Source organism: Ictalurus punctatus, chromosome 15 (genome assembly GCF_001660625.3).
Source record: "Ictalurus punctatus breed USDA103 chromosome 15, Coco_2.0, whole genome shotgun sequence".
NCBI classification, from domain to species: domain Eukaryota; kingdom Metazoa; phylum Chordata; class Actinopteri; order Siluriformes; family Ictaluridae; genus Ictalurus; species Ictalurus punctatus.
Window position 1 is genome coordinate 1301331 of NC_030430.2, and position 19227 is coordinate 1320557.

At 42.4% G+C, this 19227-nt stretch overlaps 1 protein-coding gene across 1 annotated transcript in view; it reads left to right on the top strand.

Annotated features, from left to right (window-relative positions):
- Positions 1–19227, top strand: part of plxna2 (plexin A2) — a 232277-nt gene that overhangs the window by 143117 nt on the left and 69933 nt on the right. The window contains exons 6-12 of the mRNA XM_047160545.2: positions 1844–1967; positions 4871–5024; positions 6785–6881; positions 13737–13851; positions 16611–16811; positions 17370–17466; positions 18810–19009. Of these exons, the coding sequence (XP_047016501.2) occupies positions 1844–1967; positions 4871–5024; positions 6785–6881; positions 13737–13851; positions 16611–16811; positions 17370–17466; positions 18810–19009 (988 nt within the window). The remainder of the gene's footprint in view (positions 1–1843; positions 1968–4870; positions 5025–6784; positions 6882–13736; positions 13852–16610; positions 16812–17369; positions 17467–18809; positions 19010–19227) is intronic.

Here is a 19227-nt window from a genome sequence, read left to right on the forward strand (position 1 = left end):
AGGCAGCAGACTAGAGCCCAAAGGTTAGCCCGTCATCGCCATCACCTTCCCTTGTCACTTGAACACACACACACACACACACACACACACACACACAGCAGAAGCATATGTGTAGAGTCTGTTAATGATGTCGACCCTGTAAGCATTCCACACAGCCCTAGAGATGGCCATGAGATGTCATAAAATAGACAAAGCCAGAGACAGACCGACCGACTCAGGCAGACAGGTAGGGTGGGGACACACTTCAATTAATGAGAGCAAGGAGAGAAGAACACACACACACACACACAATGGCCGTCTATCAGCACCATGGCAACTGCAGCACCCCCATACCCTCTCAACCCCAAAATAAAAATCAATGCTGAGCTTTGGCAGCTTATTTGCAGTGCACACACACACTCACACACTCACACACACACACACACACATACACACACACACTTTCAGACAGTAAAGAATTCACAAGCCATCCCAGACATCTGAAAGCGCATTAAGTGTCATTTTCCCTCGAGCATTAGGAATGTAAAAGAGATGCGGCAAATTGCAAGTCGACATGCTCCCTGTCAGGAAGGCCTGATAGAGAGAGAGAGAGAGAGAGAGAGAGAGAGAGAGAGAGAGAGAGAGAGAGAGCGCACACAAGAAATAAGCGAAAACAAAGAGAGATTTAATGAAGCAAAGTCATACAATACTCATTTACATAAATCTGGAGAAAAAAAAGCATGACTTACTGTAATATTACATTTTGAAAGCAGCCCGCATTCTATGTAACACACACACACACACACACACACACACACACACACACACACACACACACGCACTCAAACACACACACACACACACACTAACGACAGCCACTCAAATTACCTTAATGTGCTGTTCTGCTGCAGAAAGCTTTCAGCCAAACCATCCGTTGTTAGGAGTATCATCTGAACAAAGGCCTCAAATCTTGATCTCGGAAATTTTACACAAATCCAAATTCAGATGTTTCACCGGTAGAACCCACTTGAGCCGCTTGCTCGTTGTGAGGAACGTGCTTAGTCTGCACAGCGGCTTATCTGGATGATTTGGGGTGAATTTGAGGGCAACAGTTGCCGAAAACAGCTGGATGTGCATATTGTGCTGTATTCAGGACCAAGGACAGCGACTTCCTCTCAGCCCTGCCTTGGAGTTCACAAGACAATGAAGGCAAGAACTGTAACAGGATACAGTAGTGACCTCTCAGATGAAACATTTTGCCCTTTCTCACCTGCATCGCTGCGGTTGTCACTGATTTACGGAAAATTCTCATTTTCACTCACTCAGCGACTGCTACCCTGTTGCTAAATCCTCTTTACCGTAGGATGTCCATTACGTAGTGATGTACGCCTAAACCCAGTCCGTACATTTTCTTGATTTCGCTGTGGCTTTTTTGTTTTTTTCCTTCAAAATTTGTGATGTAACTCGAGCAATTTTTCCAGGAAACTGTTTGAATTTGACGAACTTGCAATTGCACTCAATGGTTCTGCACGGTCTTTCACACTGATGTCTGTTTGTAAATGAGACCTTGTAGCTGTACTCATGTCCCACGCACGTGACTCGAAGAGGGCGTCGGTTGAATGCGCGTTGTGATGACGTCGCATGACACCTATTAGTCCAAATCTGCAGTCATTTTGAAAAATTGCAAGTTGCAAGCATCGAATTCCATTACAGTAATGCGACAGTCCCGCCTCCTGTGTTGAGATTCCTACTCACAAGCAGATTGTGGAAAATAAACACAGCAGAATGGATTTGTCAGAATATTGATGTGAAAACAAAACCCAAGCAAACATGACTTATATTTCTGTCACTCTTTCCTCCACAGGTGTTCTCAGAGGGATCGGTGCGAACGAGCCAATGAGCCCTACCGATTTGCGGCCACGCTGAACCAATGCATAAAGGCCACGGTGTATCCTGACAGCATTGCGGTTTCCGAACCCAGTGTACCGGTGAGAGATATTTCCCCCATACTGTGCGTATTCAGAGCTCTGAACTAGGCTTTGCGCCATTACGATTTTAACCGCATGAAGTATACCTGAACCGTACGAGGAAATCCTCCTTCTGCACTGACGATCAGACTCTTTTTTTTTTTTTTTTACAGCGTTTGAGAAACAGATGTGGAGTGCACTCTGTCTAGCGACTGTGAACACAAATTCAGATTCGGTCTGAATGGAGATGTGTTTATGGGCTGTTTTCTCGCTTGCGTTTTTGGTTGAGCGGTAATGCGTGGTGTGGGTGGATGGGATACTGAGCGAGCGAGCGGCGTGTAGGTGAAAGGTGCGTGTGTGGGTGAGATGCCAAAAAGTGCATGTGTGTAGGCTGATGTGGGGGGTTTGTTTCAGAAGAGCCTGGTGTGTATTCAGCCACAGAGAAGAAGGAGTCAATGTCTATGCGTTCTGTCTTTTTTTTTTTTTTTGTGCCTTTTTTCAAAGCTTTTCAAAGTGAAATCACAATCTTTTTCTGTCTCTCTGTTCTTCATTCTTCGTCTCGTTCATACACAAACAAGTAGGTGGCTGTTAAATTTCTTGGGCTTTGAATATCAAAATAGTTTTTTTTATTATTCTTATTTTATTTATTTATTTATTTATTTATTTATTTTTGAAATGTAGAGTGCCTAAACAGTATGTGCTAACGATATGTTTGTCTGTAAATGAGCTGTTTGGCTCTTCTGCACATAATACGACAACAGGGTCACTGCTGCTCCGATGGCAGGGAACCATCACCATGACAACAAAGCCCATCCGCTCCGGGGCCAAGGGAATACGAAAAGCAGCGAAAACAATCAAATTACTTTTATTAAAAATGCTGGTAGTGATTAGCCAGCTCTGCGTGTACACATGCACTAAAAGCAACACCTACACCAAGTCCGCTAGAGAGATAATGCTCAAGGAAAACATCATGTGAAACCTGTGCAGACTGTGAAAACTGCCCTGCAAGGAACTATACTGATATACTGCGTGGTCTACGGTGCTCCACCTTACCGTGTTAATATTATAGATCCTACAACAGACTGAATGAGGTGATTCTTCACTGCTATATTATCCACAAGCTATACAGGGGTGCTTGAAAGTTTGTGAACCCTTTAGAATTTCCTAGATTTCTGCCTAAATTTGACCTAAAACATCATCAGTCCTAAAAGTAGACAAAGAGGACCCAGTTAAACAAATGAGACCAAAATATTATACTTATAGTATAATATTATACTATTATACTACCTCCAGGATTAGCAGATAATTTGAAGGTGAAATTAGAGTCGGGTGTTTTCAATCAATGGGATGACGATCCGGTGTGAGTGCTTTATTTCAAGAACAGGGATCTATCGGAGTCTGATCTTTATAGCACATGCTTGTGGAAGTGTATCATGGCACAAACAAAGGAGATTTCTGAGGACCTCAAAAAAAAAAAAAAAAAAGAGTTGTTGATGCTCATCAGGCTGGAAAATGTTACAAAACCATCTCTAAAGAGTTTGGACTCCACCGATCCACAGTCAGACAGATTGTGTACAAATGGAGGAAATTCTAGACCATTGTTACCCTCTCCAGGAGTGGAGACCAACAAAGATCTCTCCAGGTCACGAAGGAACCCAGGGTAACTTCTAAGCAGCTAAAGGCCTCTCTCACGTTGTGGTTATTGCTGCACAAGGGGGTCACACCAGGTACTGAAAGCAAAGATTCACATACTTCTGTCACTCACGGATATGTAATTGTGATTAGATCATTTTCCTCAATAAGTAAATGACCAAATATAATGTTTTTGTCTCATTTGTTTAATTGAGTTCTCCTTATGTACTTTTAGGACTTGTGTGAAAATCTGATGATGTTTTAGGCCACAATTATGCAGAAATATAGAAAATTCTAAAGGGTTCACAAACTTTCAAGCACCGCTGTAGGTAGTATGTTTTATAACTTGGACAATAATATGCTGCAGGGTTTGTGATCACTGTGGATATACAGAAGTGCTCCCGATTCGACAATGAATAAAGGAATGAACATGGTGGCATTTCAAACACAGCGTTGGTAGCCACCAGAATAATGGCTTCCATTCTCACCGTGTGAAAAGTCTAGCACGCGCACATTACACAATCAGCAATTAGAAGCTCTCTGCCTCGTATTGCTAGAGCACTAGTTTTGCAGCCGTGACCAGCGCATGAGGTTTTGGGGTAATTAGCTGCTTTATGGACATTCTTCTGCACAGGAAGTTCGGATGAAAAGGGCACGGGAAGTGTGCACGACAGGTAGGATGGTTAATCAGACCTTGTTGGTAAGACGTTAGTGTTCTGAGAATCTGACCCGGGTCCTCGGCGTGAGGCTCTAGACAAGCTGAACAATGGAAAACTTCAAACAAGGAGGTAAAATGGGAAGCGGGTAGGGCGATCTTTACAAATGTCAACCCAGTCATTACTGCCTGAGCAGTGTTTGAAACCCCCCCACCACCACCACACACACACACACACACACACACACACACACACGCGCCCACCTAGTCCGGAGAACTGGAAATGTTTATTTATAGAGTGCTACAGCATCTGTGACTGCTCCCCAGAGAATGACTTCAAAAGGGATGTGTGTGAATGTGTTTTTGTGTGAAGTGAGAGAGAAGTTCAAGAAGCGGATTGAATTTGTCAGATGTCCATTTTCATCTGTTTTCAAAAAAGGAAAAAGGAAACACAGCCTTTCTGGCACCCTTTTATAGTGCCTGCTCACCTGCATCTGAGGGCTAAGCGTTGGCTGACAGTTTGTGCCATCGCCTTATGCTCAGGCCATCTGCTGTGTACCTGATGAAGCTTGATTGAAAATACTGCAGTGCTAATAGCAGCTACCACTCTTTCCCTCTGCCGCCTCTCTGTGTTCAGCTGCTGGTGAAGGTGACTGATGTTCCCGATCTCTCTGCGGGAATCACCTGTGCCTTTGGGAATCTGACTGAAGTAGAGGGAACAGTGAATGGGAATCAGATCCTGTGCATCTCTCCTGCTGCTAAAGACGTCCCTGTAATTCCTACTGATCAAGGTACAGCTCTAAAGGTCTAGCCTCTTTCTAATCTGTTCTTCTCTCCCTCCAGTTTACTCACATGCACAAATTCGATTTTGGTTTTATCCCTCAAACGCGCTTGCTATCCCTCCATCCGTTCTCAGTCCTCAGTTCTCTCTTTTTACCATTTCCTCTCTCCTCCCCCTTCTCCCAAAGGGGCGTGGCTTTGGCTAAGCTCTCTTATAGATGTTCTATTAATAGAGCTTCTCAGATGCGTGCTCCTCTGCCTTCTAATGAGCGCTTCATTCAGCAGGGCTCTGCACGCTCACGCCCATCGATTCCACACACACTGCAGCTCTAATGAGCTTACACTGACCTCAGCGTCGGGGCCGGAGTCGTGTTCTCGGCCACACTTACACCTACTGCAGATGATATTTGTCGCCTTTTTTTTTTTGGGGGGGGGGGGGGGGGGGGGGGGGTACACTCAGCTCAAGAAAGAATGGGAGCTGTGATAAGAGACATGAGCCACAAGGGAAAACTAGGAAGATGAGCACAAATATTAGGAGAGATATATTTTGAGGTTTTTGTCACAAAAAAGTACAGCTCATTCAGTGTCAGATACAAAAGGTCAGTTTTCTTCATGGTGGCTTTGATGAAAGGCTAATGACAGAGCTCTGAGAGACAGCTCGTTTAAGTGAAAGAAAGCGTCTCAGAAGAGCATGAGCTCGCTAATTAGTCACGCTCTGTCACACGGTACCTCCTGATCAAAGATAGACGGTCATGACGGACACCTGTACGAGGCAGCCACCGTGTGAGTAAGCCTACATGTTCTGAGGGTAAATGACAGCTTTGTTTACCCACAATCCTCTACTTCCCACAAGGAGCATGGCCCAATCAGTGTGGGCCCTCAGGTAAATGTCATCTAAACCTCATATTTCCCTCTGTCTCCTTCAGACGCAATAGGCAGTATAGATTATTAACCATCGCCCAGGAACATCGATCATGCCCAGAATAAATAGCTTGGAGGCTAGGCGAATCGAGTTTGTAGTGGGCAGTGACTGATATTTCCCATTCTGATCTATTTTCCGAAGCAAAAGATATACTTATGGGGATTACTGAGAAAGACACTCCTGAAATGAAATAATAATAATACAAATAATCCACTACCCCTGCATGTGTTATAAAAAATAAAAAATAAAAAACACAAAAGCAGAAGAAAGTGGAGAGAGCAGGTGTGAAGGATAGCTTGGGGTCACAGCTGACTCCTACACACGGTATGCCAGCCGAATTTGTGCCCAATCGCTCATCCGAGTGTGAGGAGCTGGCTGCTTATTGAACGTTTTTAACATTTTCAATGCTTTGCCAAATGAGACAGAGCTGGCTGCGTTCCGTGCCGATGGCAGCAGCTTTGCTGGCTCTTCACTCAGCGCTGCGGCCCACGGACACCATCTCGTATCAACACAGGCGTTCTGCACCACTGTATCAAACCTCACACGTGCGCTGTAGGTAAGGCAGGGTGAAACCGGATAAAACAGTTTTGTAGCCATATGCCTCACAGTGTGAGCAGCAGACCAAGAAACATATATTGTCTGGGAACGATATGCAGCCTTTATTCGTGCACTGAAGTGTCGAACCACCGTGTGTAACGGTGTTCGATTCAATTAAGACCAGCTGGACATTGCAGTAATATCTGATTCAACACTGGGGCTTTGCTGTGTATTAATAAATATGTGATTGTCATGAGGATTCACTTTGCTCATGTCTGTCTGCCTGTGCATCTGTCTGTCTGTGTGTCTCAGACTGGTCTGGGGTGGAGCTCAGGCTGAACTCGAAGGAGACGGGTCAAATGCTGATCAGTACTGAGGTTAAATTCTACAACTGCAGTGTACACCAGCTGTGAGTATCGTTTTTTTCCTCATCTATGCACTGTACAGAAATGCGCTGCAAAGTTTACACTCACAGTCCATTAATATTTATCAATATACAGCCTCCTCCGAAACTATTGGAACGACGAGTCCAATGAAATTTGTTTGTGCTATACACCATTTGGGTTTGAGATCAAAAGTTGGGTTTGAGATCAAAGGATGGATATGAGACAAGAGTTTCGGATTTTATTTAGTGGCGTTTACATCTAAATGTGTCGAACAGCATAGAACACGGAACCTTTTGCATCACCTAATGTTTGTGCAATGCCTCTGAGTGACTTTCCCTCTTTTCTCATCTTCAAAATGGCTTGCTTTACTCCTGTAGACAGCTCTCTGATCTTCAGGTTGGTTTATCCATTTTAACAACAAATGCAGTCTTCACAGGTGAGACTGAAGGCAAAAACCAAGAGTAAATGTTTAGCGCTGTTTATTATTTAAGCAGTCAATCTAACAGGACACACCTGGGTAACGAGAAACACCTGTCAGTTGTGTTCCAATATTTTTGCTCACCTACAAATTGGCTGGTCTGATACGAAATGTGTTACGTTCTATGACTTAACACATTTACATATAAATACCAGGAAACCAAAGCTGAAATTCTACGCTCTCTTATCATGCTTATCTTTTGATCTCAAACCCAAATGTCTTCAGTCTAAACAAAAACAAATGAATTGGCCTTGCCGTACCAATAGTTTGGGAGAGGACTGTACTACGTAAGCTTTATCCGTTCTACACTGTTGTGTATTTGTGTCTGCTGTTTGTGTTGCATTTGTGAAGCGCATAAAAGATGCTTTTTCTGACTCACTGCAGCTCTGTAACCTTGACTCTGGCTACACGACAGATATTTTGGAAGTGTTGCATAAAATGGACAATAGTAAGCATTTCTGACCCAAAGGGCATTTCGTGCACACTGAGTAGGATTGAGTTTAGTATTGTGGAGCTGAAAGTGACTATGGAGTGCTCAGAGACCCCTCTAGGTGGGGGGGGCACGGTAATTTGCTAAAAGATCTAACTAGCATGTGCGTTATGTTCTTTTGCCATGTCTGGCTTTGGCCCTCACTATTCTAAAAAGCATCCATTAAAGCTAATGCCATCATATTGTTTGACATTTCCCATGTGCAGAAGCGGAATTTCTCGGCTGTAAGTGGGCTGTTCATATGCTGCTCATGTGTATGTGGTGTCTGGTGCAGTCTGCGGAAAGCAGATGCTTTTCGGCACATGAGATGAAAGAGCTTGGTTGGCTGGGACCTTCCTGAAATGACTGAGTAGGTGCTTGCCACAGTAGGAGACGACCGGCTAGGTTTTTAAAGCTTTTGTTCTTTAGCATCCATGTCTCCACTTTTTCCCCTCTGTCACCCTGATTATCTCCATCCTCTCTTAAGCCATTCTTTCTTATAGTACCATGTCCGACAAACATCCGAGCAGATCTGGAACTAATCAAACAAACTCCCTCTATCCGATCCCCTGAGTAATCCCCCAAACACACATACTAATACACACATAGTCACATCTTTTACCCTCCCGGTGTGTCTCACCAGCTGCCTCTCTGTGCCAATGTCTAAGGGGGATTATGGGTACAGTGAAGCAGAATGGTTCTTTCTGGGTGGCATGGAATTGCATCTCATCTCATCACACTTTGACACTGGCTAAGTGCTTGGCACGCTCGGCCTCCCCACAATCCTCTCTTCCTCCTCTTTCACTCCCCAGATATAAATCCCTTAAATAGTTTCTCAGAGGCATCATACAGGCCACTGAGACGACGGATCCTTCCTCAGGAGCATGTGCACTTCACTGCTTCATTATAGATTAACATGTCAGCAGAAACTAATATTCATACGTCATATGCCGCTTTTCCACCGCAGGAACTGTCCCCAGGAACTAGGGACTTTCGGGGGTACTCGTTGTGTTTCCACCGCAGCGACCCGGGTCTAAATTAAGTTCTGGGTAAAATATTTAGCCCTCTCAAAGTCCCTAATCAGGAGGTGGTACTTTTTCAAAAGCCATTAACATTTGGGGGTGGGACTTGATCGCTGCACATGCTGATTGGTTGAGTGCACGCAGCATTTTTTTGCAGCCGCCATTTTTAAAAATCTATTGCGGTGCGAACAGTAACAGTTTTTATTGCGATTCGAATCAACACAATGGAGTTTCTTAAAAATCCAACCGATGGACCGACGACGAGGTTCAGGCCTTATTAAGTATTTATGCTGAGGACGAAATACGGCGGGAACCAGAAACGGCGACCCGCGACGAAAAAGTAAACTTAAACATATCAAGTCGGTTAAGCGAAGCTGGGCGATGTTCACACAGGAAAACAGTCCAGAGAGAAACTCGTGCGCACGTCTTCGTCTCCGTCATCTCAGCAATAGCTGATAAAATTTATTTGCTTACTTTAAGTCCATCATTACGAGCGTTCTGAATCCGCTTTACTACCACGGCTCGTCTCTTTTCCGGCGTTTTCTTAATTACCTCTGTAGCAAAGCAATGAATCAACAGCAGCACAGTTTGAATTGCCGTGCAGTGCCCTTATCATCAGATTTCAGAAAATAGACTGTCCGTTTTTAAAACACCAACTTTTATCTAAAAAATTCTCACCCCGTGACTCGTACCTGGGCCGCAGCAGTGAGCGCACCAAACCCTAACCACTAGACTGCTAGAGTGGTTGTTGTAAATGCTTTTGTTACTGTTGAAAGATTTGTGTTCCAATCAGCGCCTGCTGCGTGTTTTTATGAGCTGAGCAAACATTTTACATTATTACATCATTAAAATCAGCTTACTTTGTAGCAATAATCCATTTGATTGAAGCATACTTTGAGGCTTCATATCCTCGCCAAGGGCTTGTAGCGCGCAGTCATACGTCACCAGACTAATTTGCCTAATCTTCAGGGTACTTTAGACCGCGACAACTCAGACAACAAAGGTCTGGAGGAACCAAATGCTCCCTTGAAAAAAGTCATTTCAGTGGAACTACGGCTATAGATGCTCAATCCTCCTGATCCCTTTTAAAAGATACCTCATAATGTTCGATCGTGTTCAGCTTCACCAAAAATGTGTCTCGTATTGGACACTCTCAGGGAAAACTACCGTACAAATTAGATAAGATCCTTCCTTTGTGTATTTTGGACAGCCTACATTTCAGGAGTGGAAAAATTGTTCCCCTTCCTCCATGATAAATGTGCTGATAGTATCCTTTCCAGGAGGATCTCTGAGTCATCAGTAGGCACACGCGCACTTAAACAAACACACACACACACAAACACACACACACACACACACACACACACACACACGCATTTGTCTTGCTATCCTTTTGAGGACCTTCCATTGACACAATTATTAATGCAGCTAATTAATGCTAACCTTAACCTCAATAACCAATAGGAAACCGAGCCACTTTTCCTTACAAGGACACGACAAATGTCACCACAAGGTCAAAAATGGTAGATATTCCTATTCTTGTGTGGACATATGGCCCCCACCAATATATAAAAACATGCCTATGCATGCACATAGAACAACGAGCCATTATCTCTTAGGGATGCAGCTAGACACACGTTTTTAAATATTGAGACGATAAACTCACGTAGACTGAACTTGGTTTTCAAAAACAAAGAAAACAATTATGTGCAATTGCAATTTCGCGGATTCTATTAGTTAGTGCAAAAAAAACAAAACAAAAAACAACAACAACAACAAAAGAAGCACAAAATATATCTGCAAATTGTGAAAAAACAGCCACAGCAAAATTAAGCATTTTTGGCCACAACAATCACAAAAAAAAAAAAAAACCTTTGGAACGCCCGTGTGGACTGATTGATAAACATCTTCATTGTGTTTTATTGCTGCTTCGGACTCACCTCGGAGTTCAGAGTGATGTCATTTTTTTTTACTTCTGTGCATTCGAGCTACAAAGTAGGGGGAAAAAAAACCCCAGACACCTACATGTGTATCTTTCATTAGCAACAAAAGCAGTAACAATATAGTCGGTGTTCTAAATGTCTGTATGTCTGTATGTTAATTGATCCAAAGCAAATGCTTGCGTATACAGTATTACTCGTTTAAAGTTAAGAAGTGCTGCTTTGTTTACTGCTGATGCTGTGCACAGCCATGTTGATTAGATGTCTCTTGTTGAAGTTGAGGAGACCATATCAAGTAGGAATTCCAGGTTGAGTGGGCTTTTTCTTAGTTTTTTGCAGCATACTGTATGTTCCCAGTGAGCTAGCAGTAGTGACCTGTGCAGTATGTTCTCTGTGCTTTGAGGAGAAGATGCCATACTGTGGAAGGAAAGTGTCACCATATTAAGTCCGGAGAAGTTCCAGACAGGTTTAAGTTAAGTGGTTGAAAAGTACCAAATATTCGAATGATCTCTATGAACGTTTTCTTTTTCTTTTTAATCTATAAAACTCGCTTTTTCCTCAGCCTTGTTTTTTTTTTTTTGTTGCGGCGTTGTTTCTGCCCACATGTCATCTCATGTGAATAAAGTCCAATCTTTTGTTTTGAGAGCTGAAGTAGACTCTAACTCACTTAAGAACAATCATTGCTTCTAACACCAGATTTTGACCCTCCAGAGCTCAGCTCATTCTGAACAGGCTGTCCTTTCAAATTCATCTCTCGTAGCATTAGCAACGTTTATTACAGATCGATTCTTATTCGTCCTCGTAATTCAGGGCTTTTATATATATATATATATATATATATATATATATATATATATATATATATATATATATATATATATATATATATATATATATACCTTCGGATCTCTTTAAGGATAAGGACACTGAGCTGGAGAATTCAGATTATGTTGAACTGGTAGATTATTCAAATAAGGTGTGAGATGCACTGTGTCGGTGTCCATTATGAACAATGTGCAATGCACAGTTACTTACCAATGCATGCTAAATGAATAGTCAAAGAAGTTACTGCTTGGGACAAAGATTTACTTATTCAGAATTTGCAAAATCCCAGCAAGGACACGACAGAAGGTGAGTGGGATATGAATATTTGAGCACTTTCCTGTGGGGTTACAGAGCACAACGGTGGTCTGCTGGTTTCTGGATACTCTGGGTACTTTTGGTTCGGGTCGGTTTCACACTGCATATAATTAAACAAAGCACAAAAAAGTTTAGCAGAGGGCTGAAAACATACTCATAAAGCTCGCTCATTTCATTCTTCGTCAGAAATCAGATAAGGGAAGGGTACTTTTGCTATGTACATTCGGAAATCATTTCAAAACAAACTAAACAGTGAGTTGATCATTATAGAAATAATCAGTTTCGAACCTTTTGTGCATCACATTCAGAGTTTATTCGGTCCAAATATTCAGAACACATTGCATTTACAGTTGATGTAAAAAAAAAAAGTCTACACACCCCTGTTAAAATGTCAAGTTTTTGGGATGTAAAAAAAATAATAATAATAAAAAATAAATAAATGAAACCAAGATAAATTATTTCAAAACTTTTCCCACCCTCAATGTGACATTACAGCATATAACAATTAAGTGAAAAACAATCAGAAACATTTTGAGGGAAAATAGGAACAATAATAATAATAAAAAAGTTACAATAATCTGGTTGAATAAGTGTGCACACCCTTTTATAACTGGGGATGTGGCTGTGTTCAGAATGAACCAATCACATTCAATCTCATGTTAATTAAAAAGTAATTAAGAAGTGGGTGCACGACGGTGGCTTAGTGGTTAGCACGTTCGGCTCACACCTCCAGAGTCGGGGGTTTGATTCCCACCGTGGCCTGGAGTTTCTCCCCGTACTGCAGGGGTTTCCTCCGGGTACTCCAGTTTCATGCATGGTAGGCTGATTGGCGTGTCCGAATGTGATTGTGCCCTGCGCTGGACTGGCACCCTGTCCGGGGTGTACCCCGCCTTGTACCCGATGCTCCCTGGGATAAACTCCAGGTTCCCCGTGACCCTGAAAAGGATAAGCGGTATAGAAGATGGATGGATGAAAGTATTTATGACAGTAATAGCTGTCGTCAATGAAATTACTCATTTTCTTCCCATCTTCTTGGTTTTATCTGACTGCTCAAGCCATGGTCTGCAAAGAGCTGTACAGCGTCTCACTGCTGAAAATAATCAATCAGGAGAGGGGTACGAAAACATTTCCAAAACATTATATGTACCATAGAACATCATGAAGGCCATGACGACATCACCAAGAACAGGATGTCATTCCCATGTGCTACAATGCTAGACGCTTATCTAAAAAGACTGAGAGATGGAATAAAATCAAAAGGTGCTTCAACAAAGTATTAGTCTAAGGGTGTGCACACTTATGCAACTAGTTTTTTTTTTCCTTTTTTCTTTTTTCCCCACCTATAAATGTTTCTTATTGTTTTTTTTTTCCACTTTATTTGTATACATTGCATTTGTACATTAAAAGTGAGAAAAGATCTGGCATGATTTGTCTTAATGTCATTTTTAACAGAGATGTGGTTTTTATATGCTTTGTATGCAGCACTACAGCGCTGTCCTTCGTCTGTCATTCGTGATTATTCAGCTTGCATCTACAAAAAAAAAAAAAAAAATGCTGCAACCCAAAAAACATGTTATATTTGGTTCCCTTCCTGCTGTTCGGTCAATCCAGAGTCAAATTACTTCACCCGTGTTCTCATCTGCGCAAACAAACCACCCCGCTGGGGAAAACACACCAGTCCGGATTCATATGGACTAAACGCTGCATATGTGAAAGCACCATTTGTGTGTCTTTCTTTTCTAAACGTGTACTTCAGGTAACAAAACAAGGCAGTTTTGCTTATAGAGCGAAACGTCGAATAAAACTTTTATCTTCGTGTGTGTCTTTAGGTGTTTGTCTTGTGTAACCAGTTCCTTCCGGTGCCACTGGTGCAAGTACCGAAACCTGTGTACACATGACCCATCTAGCTGCTCTTTCCAGGAGGGACGGGTCAATGCCTCAGAGGTATATACACACAGACACACACACTCAGTCTCACACACACACACACACACACACTCACAGTCTGTACATTCTGCAGGTTCTCCTTGTGAATGGCTTATTATCTCATGTTTCCAGCAATTATGCATGCAGACTATTTTAATAAGAACTCGAGCGGGGGTGTCTGTAGATAATGGCTAATCAATAATAAAAAGGTAATTGCAGTATAATAACATATCGGCCCACTTGCCGAGTCACCTGCGTAAGTCGCTAAAAGTGTTGCGCACAAAGACCGAACCCATGCACAGCATGCAGGACTGTTTTCTTGTTCAGACCGAGCGCCGCATGCTATTACACTGCACTGAAGCACTCTGTGATTGCCGCACACAAAAGACTACAATTTCCAATTTGAATCACTCATATTTCTGCTAACAAAAGATAAACAACATACAAAATGGACAATGGGTTGATTAGATTGTTATCCATAAATGTAACTAAATAATTTCCCTCGCTTTCCCCAGGCACAATTAGCTCCTGCTAATCTTAATACTCACTCAATAATTACTGTAAGAAGAGTGTGTTTTATTTTTATTTTAACTTAACTTATTCCTTACGTAATAGCACTTTATATCTGAATTTGAAACGTCTAAAAGATCTGGCATGTCGTGTACAGACTGCAAGGCACACTGGAATGTTAAGCTGCAATAGACTGGTCTTGTGTGTAGTAACATTTATACACTCTCATTTCAAAGCAATGTATAACCAAACTACACCGTACCTAATTACATCAAGAGTGTAAACTCATTTTAGTTAAGGAGCCACATGATACTTGAGCCTGATGTCAAATGAGCAGGACCAAAAAAAAAAAAAAAGACACCCAATAGCGCAACACATTACAATAACTGCTCTTAAAGGTGTTCATTTTATCAGAAAGGTTAAAAAAAAAAAAAAAAGAAAGAAAGAAAAAAGAAAAGTATGGTTATGGTATCTTTATATACAATAATGAGCCATACCATTAAAATCACTGACAGGTGAAGTGAATGACATTGATTAGCTCTTTACATTGGCACCTGTCGAGGGGTGTGATATATTAGGCAGCAATGTGAACAGTCAGTTCTCGAAGTTGACGTGTTGGAAGCAGGAAAAATGGGCAAAAGTAAGGATCTCAGTGACTTTGACAAGGGCAAGATTGTGATGGCTAGACGACTGGGTCAAAGTGTCTCCAAAACAGCAGGTCTTCTGGGGTGTTTCCAGTATGTAGTGGTTAGTACCAACCAAAAGTGATCCAAGGAGGACAGTCTGTTAACCGGCAACAGGGTCATGCCACAATGCCCACGATGACCTCTGTTCATAGACGAAAGCACCTACAATGGGCACGTGAACATCAGAACTGGGCCATGGAGCAATAGATAAAAAAAAACTGGCCTAGTTTGATGAGTCATGTTTTCTTTTACATCATGTGGATGGCTGTGTGCGTGTACGTCGCTTACCTGGGGAAGAGATGGCACCATGATGCACTATGGGAAGAAGGCAAGCCGGCGGAGGAAGTGTGATGCTCTAGTTAATGTTCTGCTGGGAAACCTTAAGTCCTGGTATTCATGTGGATGTTACTTTGACACGTACCACCTACCTGAACATTGTTGGAGTCCAAGTACATCCCTACATGGCAGCAGTATTCCCTAATGACAGATTCCTCTTCAGCCCTGTCACACCGTGAAAAAACTGCTCAGGAATGATCTGAGGAACACGACAAAGAGTTCAAGGTGTCGACTCGGCCTCCAAATTCTCCAGATCCCAATCCGATCGAGCATCTCCGGATGTGCTGGACAAACAGGTCCCACCTCGTAACTTACAGGTCTTAACAGATCTGCTGCGAACATCTTGGTGCCAGAAACCACAGCAGACCTTCAGAGGTCTTGTGGAGTCTATGCCTCGACAGCTCAGAGCTGTTTTGATGGCAGAAGGGGAACCTGCACAGTATCAGGCAGGTTGTTTTAATGTCATGACTGATATATATATATATATGTACTTTTATAATATAAGTGTAATATAAGTGTATTTTTACAATAACAACAACAGCAGAAAAAGGACTGGAATGGAACACAGCTCTAGTTTTCATTTGGTCAATTATTCAAATTCATTTTTGTTAACTGATGTCAGTTGAGGTTATTCTTTTAGCTATTGTAACCGTCTGTGCATGTGTTTGTGCGTGTGTGTGTGTGTGTGTGTGTGTGTGTGTGTTTGTAGAGGGAAAGACTATTCTTGGATTCTTGGTATCAGCTGCTAATTACTCATGAGGAGAGGGCGAGTGTGTGTGTGTTTACCTCTTGACAGGTTCTAACGCAGCACATTAATCAAGTGAACACCTGCAAGTGTGCGCACACACACACACACACTCACACACACACACACACACACACACACACACATGCATGCACATGGCAGTCACCAAGCCTCCAGTGAGATGTCCCGTTGTCTCACACACACTTTTTTTGCAGTAGTGCTATTATTGGCAAGTCCCTCCTCTGAGTGCTGTGATCCAGTAGAATTAAACAGTGTTTAAGTGCCAGGCTACAGAGGAATGCTGTGGATGTAAGGTGGTGGAGAAAAAACAAACACATGCCTACACACACCCACACACACCCACACCCACACAGCTTCTGTGTCCTCATATCCATTATTTATGTTGTTTCCTACACAGAATAATAGTGTGTGTGTGTGTGTGTGTGTTGTATGAGTACGGGCGTTTGTTCATTGTTGGTGTTCCTGGTGTGTGCTGTCAGGACTGTCCTCAGCTGGTGCGCTCTGAGGAGATTCTGATCCCAGCTGGAGAAGTGAAGCCTATCACGCTGAAGGCCCGGAACCTTCCACAGCCTCAGTCGGGTCAGCGTGGCTATGAGTGTGTGCTGCACATCCAGGGGGTCAGCCACCGAGTCACAGCGCTGCGCTTCAACAGCTCCAGTGTACAGTGCCAGAACAGCTCGGTATGACACACACACACACACACACACACACACACACACACACACACACACAGTGCAACCAGTACCCTATAGAGGTGCCTCTGCATCTGTTCCTAATGACTGCACCTGCATAGACCTCATGACATTAAAATCCCTCCACTCTTCTGCAAAATCAGCAGTTCCTTTGTTTTCTCTCTCTCTCTCTTTCATCTCAGAGAAGCCTCACTGGCATGGCCGTGCCGAATTATAGTAAAATCTGCTAAATCTTCTATATCCTAAATTAGAACATCGATCAAACGGAACAGCTCAACAGGAATGAACAATAAATCATCTTTAATCTAATGATTAAAAAAAAAAAATTATCATTTAATTAACCACAATCAACTGGTTCGACGGGATTAAGTGTTGTTGAAGCTGACACACACACACAAAAACACACATACAAACACCTACTAATAAGCATTGCACACTGAGGTGAACAGACTTTCTGAGTCTTTGCGTCATTGAGTGAGGTCCTAGTCCCCTCTCTCTCTCTCTCTCTCTCTCTCTCTCTCTCTCTCTCTCTCTCTCTCTCTGCAGTATCTATATGAGGGTATGAGGATTAGTGAGCTGCCGGTGGATTTCTCTGTGGTGTGGAACGGCAACTTCATCATCGATAATCCTGAGAACATTCGAGGTAACACTCCAACAGAGCTCCCCTTTGAACTCTGCCCCTTTTGTCAGAGCATAAGCACACACACACACACACACACACACACACACACACACACACACACACACACACGCACACGCACACAAACTCTCTGTGTTTAAACCATGGCTTTTTTAAACCGAATGCTGCAATCTCAAGAATCATCGTTATTTTTTTCACACACAAAGCAAACTGAAGTCTATTTACTCGAGGCAAAGGAAAGCTTACTCATAAACGCTTCAGTTCAATTGGATGTTAATTATATAGCGTGTAATAGGCATGGTCACAAAGCAGATTTACAGAAGTTTCTGTACAGAAGTTTCTAGAAAAGTCCCTCCAGGATTCTGCAGTTTTGCAATCCCAAAGTAACGCAAATTCACGCAAACGCTGCGATATTCGGAGGAGCTTGCGATTTTTTCAAATTTTTGAAAATTCGAAAATTTCCTACAGTGTCTGCAGAATTGGGCCAAGATGCTTCATGCGACATCATCACAATGTGTATTCAGCCAAAGCCCTCTTCAATTCACACGTTTCGAACATGAGTACAGCTAAAGGGTCTCATTTACCAACAAACATCAACAAAACAATTCCGTGCAATTGCAGTTTTGCCAATTCAAGTAGGTTTCTGCAAAAAAAAAAAAAAAAAAAAAAAAAAAGCACAAAAATGACGCAAATTTTGCAACAACAACAAAAAAAATGTGTCAGAAAAATCAAGCGTTTTCGGCCGCAGCAATCACAAAAAAAAAAAAAAAAAAAAAAACCTCTGAGAAATCCTGTATGAACTGCTAGAAACTTGACGCTATAAACATTAGCATCGGTTTGAAACTACAACCGAGTGACTATGTGATGTTTTGCTCCACTATCCCACTGCAGGACCATTCTGTTAAAACATTCTGCTTTCACATTCTTGAAACATCCCTAAGCTATCTAAAATGAACAACATCTAAAACGCCTCTATGGGGACATTTCTTTAGCATCAGTGCTGTGATTTCTACTGTACCTGAAGAGTGCAGTAAAAACTGCTAACACAAGTTGTACAGAATGTAATATCTGTGTAATGTGCCTAGTTCAAAGTTTTATTTTAGTTTATTTGTTTTTTTTAGCATAGCATTGTGTAGAACAGCATTACTATTACTAGGAGCCAAGACTATGGGAACCTGCAGATCTGCAGTGAACATCACCGATCTCGTCAATAATCACTTAAATTACACTATCTCCTCAGCGAAAAGTCATCCAAATTTCAGATGTATAGATTTCACAGCACGACCGAGGTCTGTTCTCGATTGTGCTTATTAAGCATGATGATGGATGCGTCCTGTTCCTCACAGTGCATCTGTACAAGTGTGGCGCTCAGAGAGACAGCTGTGGCATGTGCCTGAAGGCGGAGAGGAAGTTCCAATGTGGCTGGTGCAGTATGGAGGGCCGCTGCACCCTACAGCACCACTGTCCCATGATCAACCCTTACACCAACCGCTGGCTAAATCTAGCCACGACTAACGTCAAGTGCACCAACCCTCGCATCACCGAGGTCAGTAAACCCGTCTGTTCACTTTACTAATTAAACATGAATGAACTCTTCGTCGGGTCAAATTAACATGGACTACTTATATTATTATGAAGAACTTTTGTGAATGCCGAATATTTTGAATATTTATTACATATCGGCAATATCTAAGGTGCCAGAAAGCTTAAAGGAACAGCTTTACCTCTGACTGTTACAAAGCACTGACACTGGAGACTCATTCC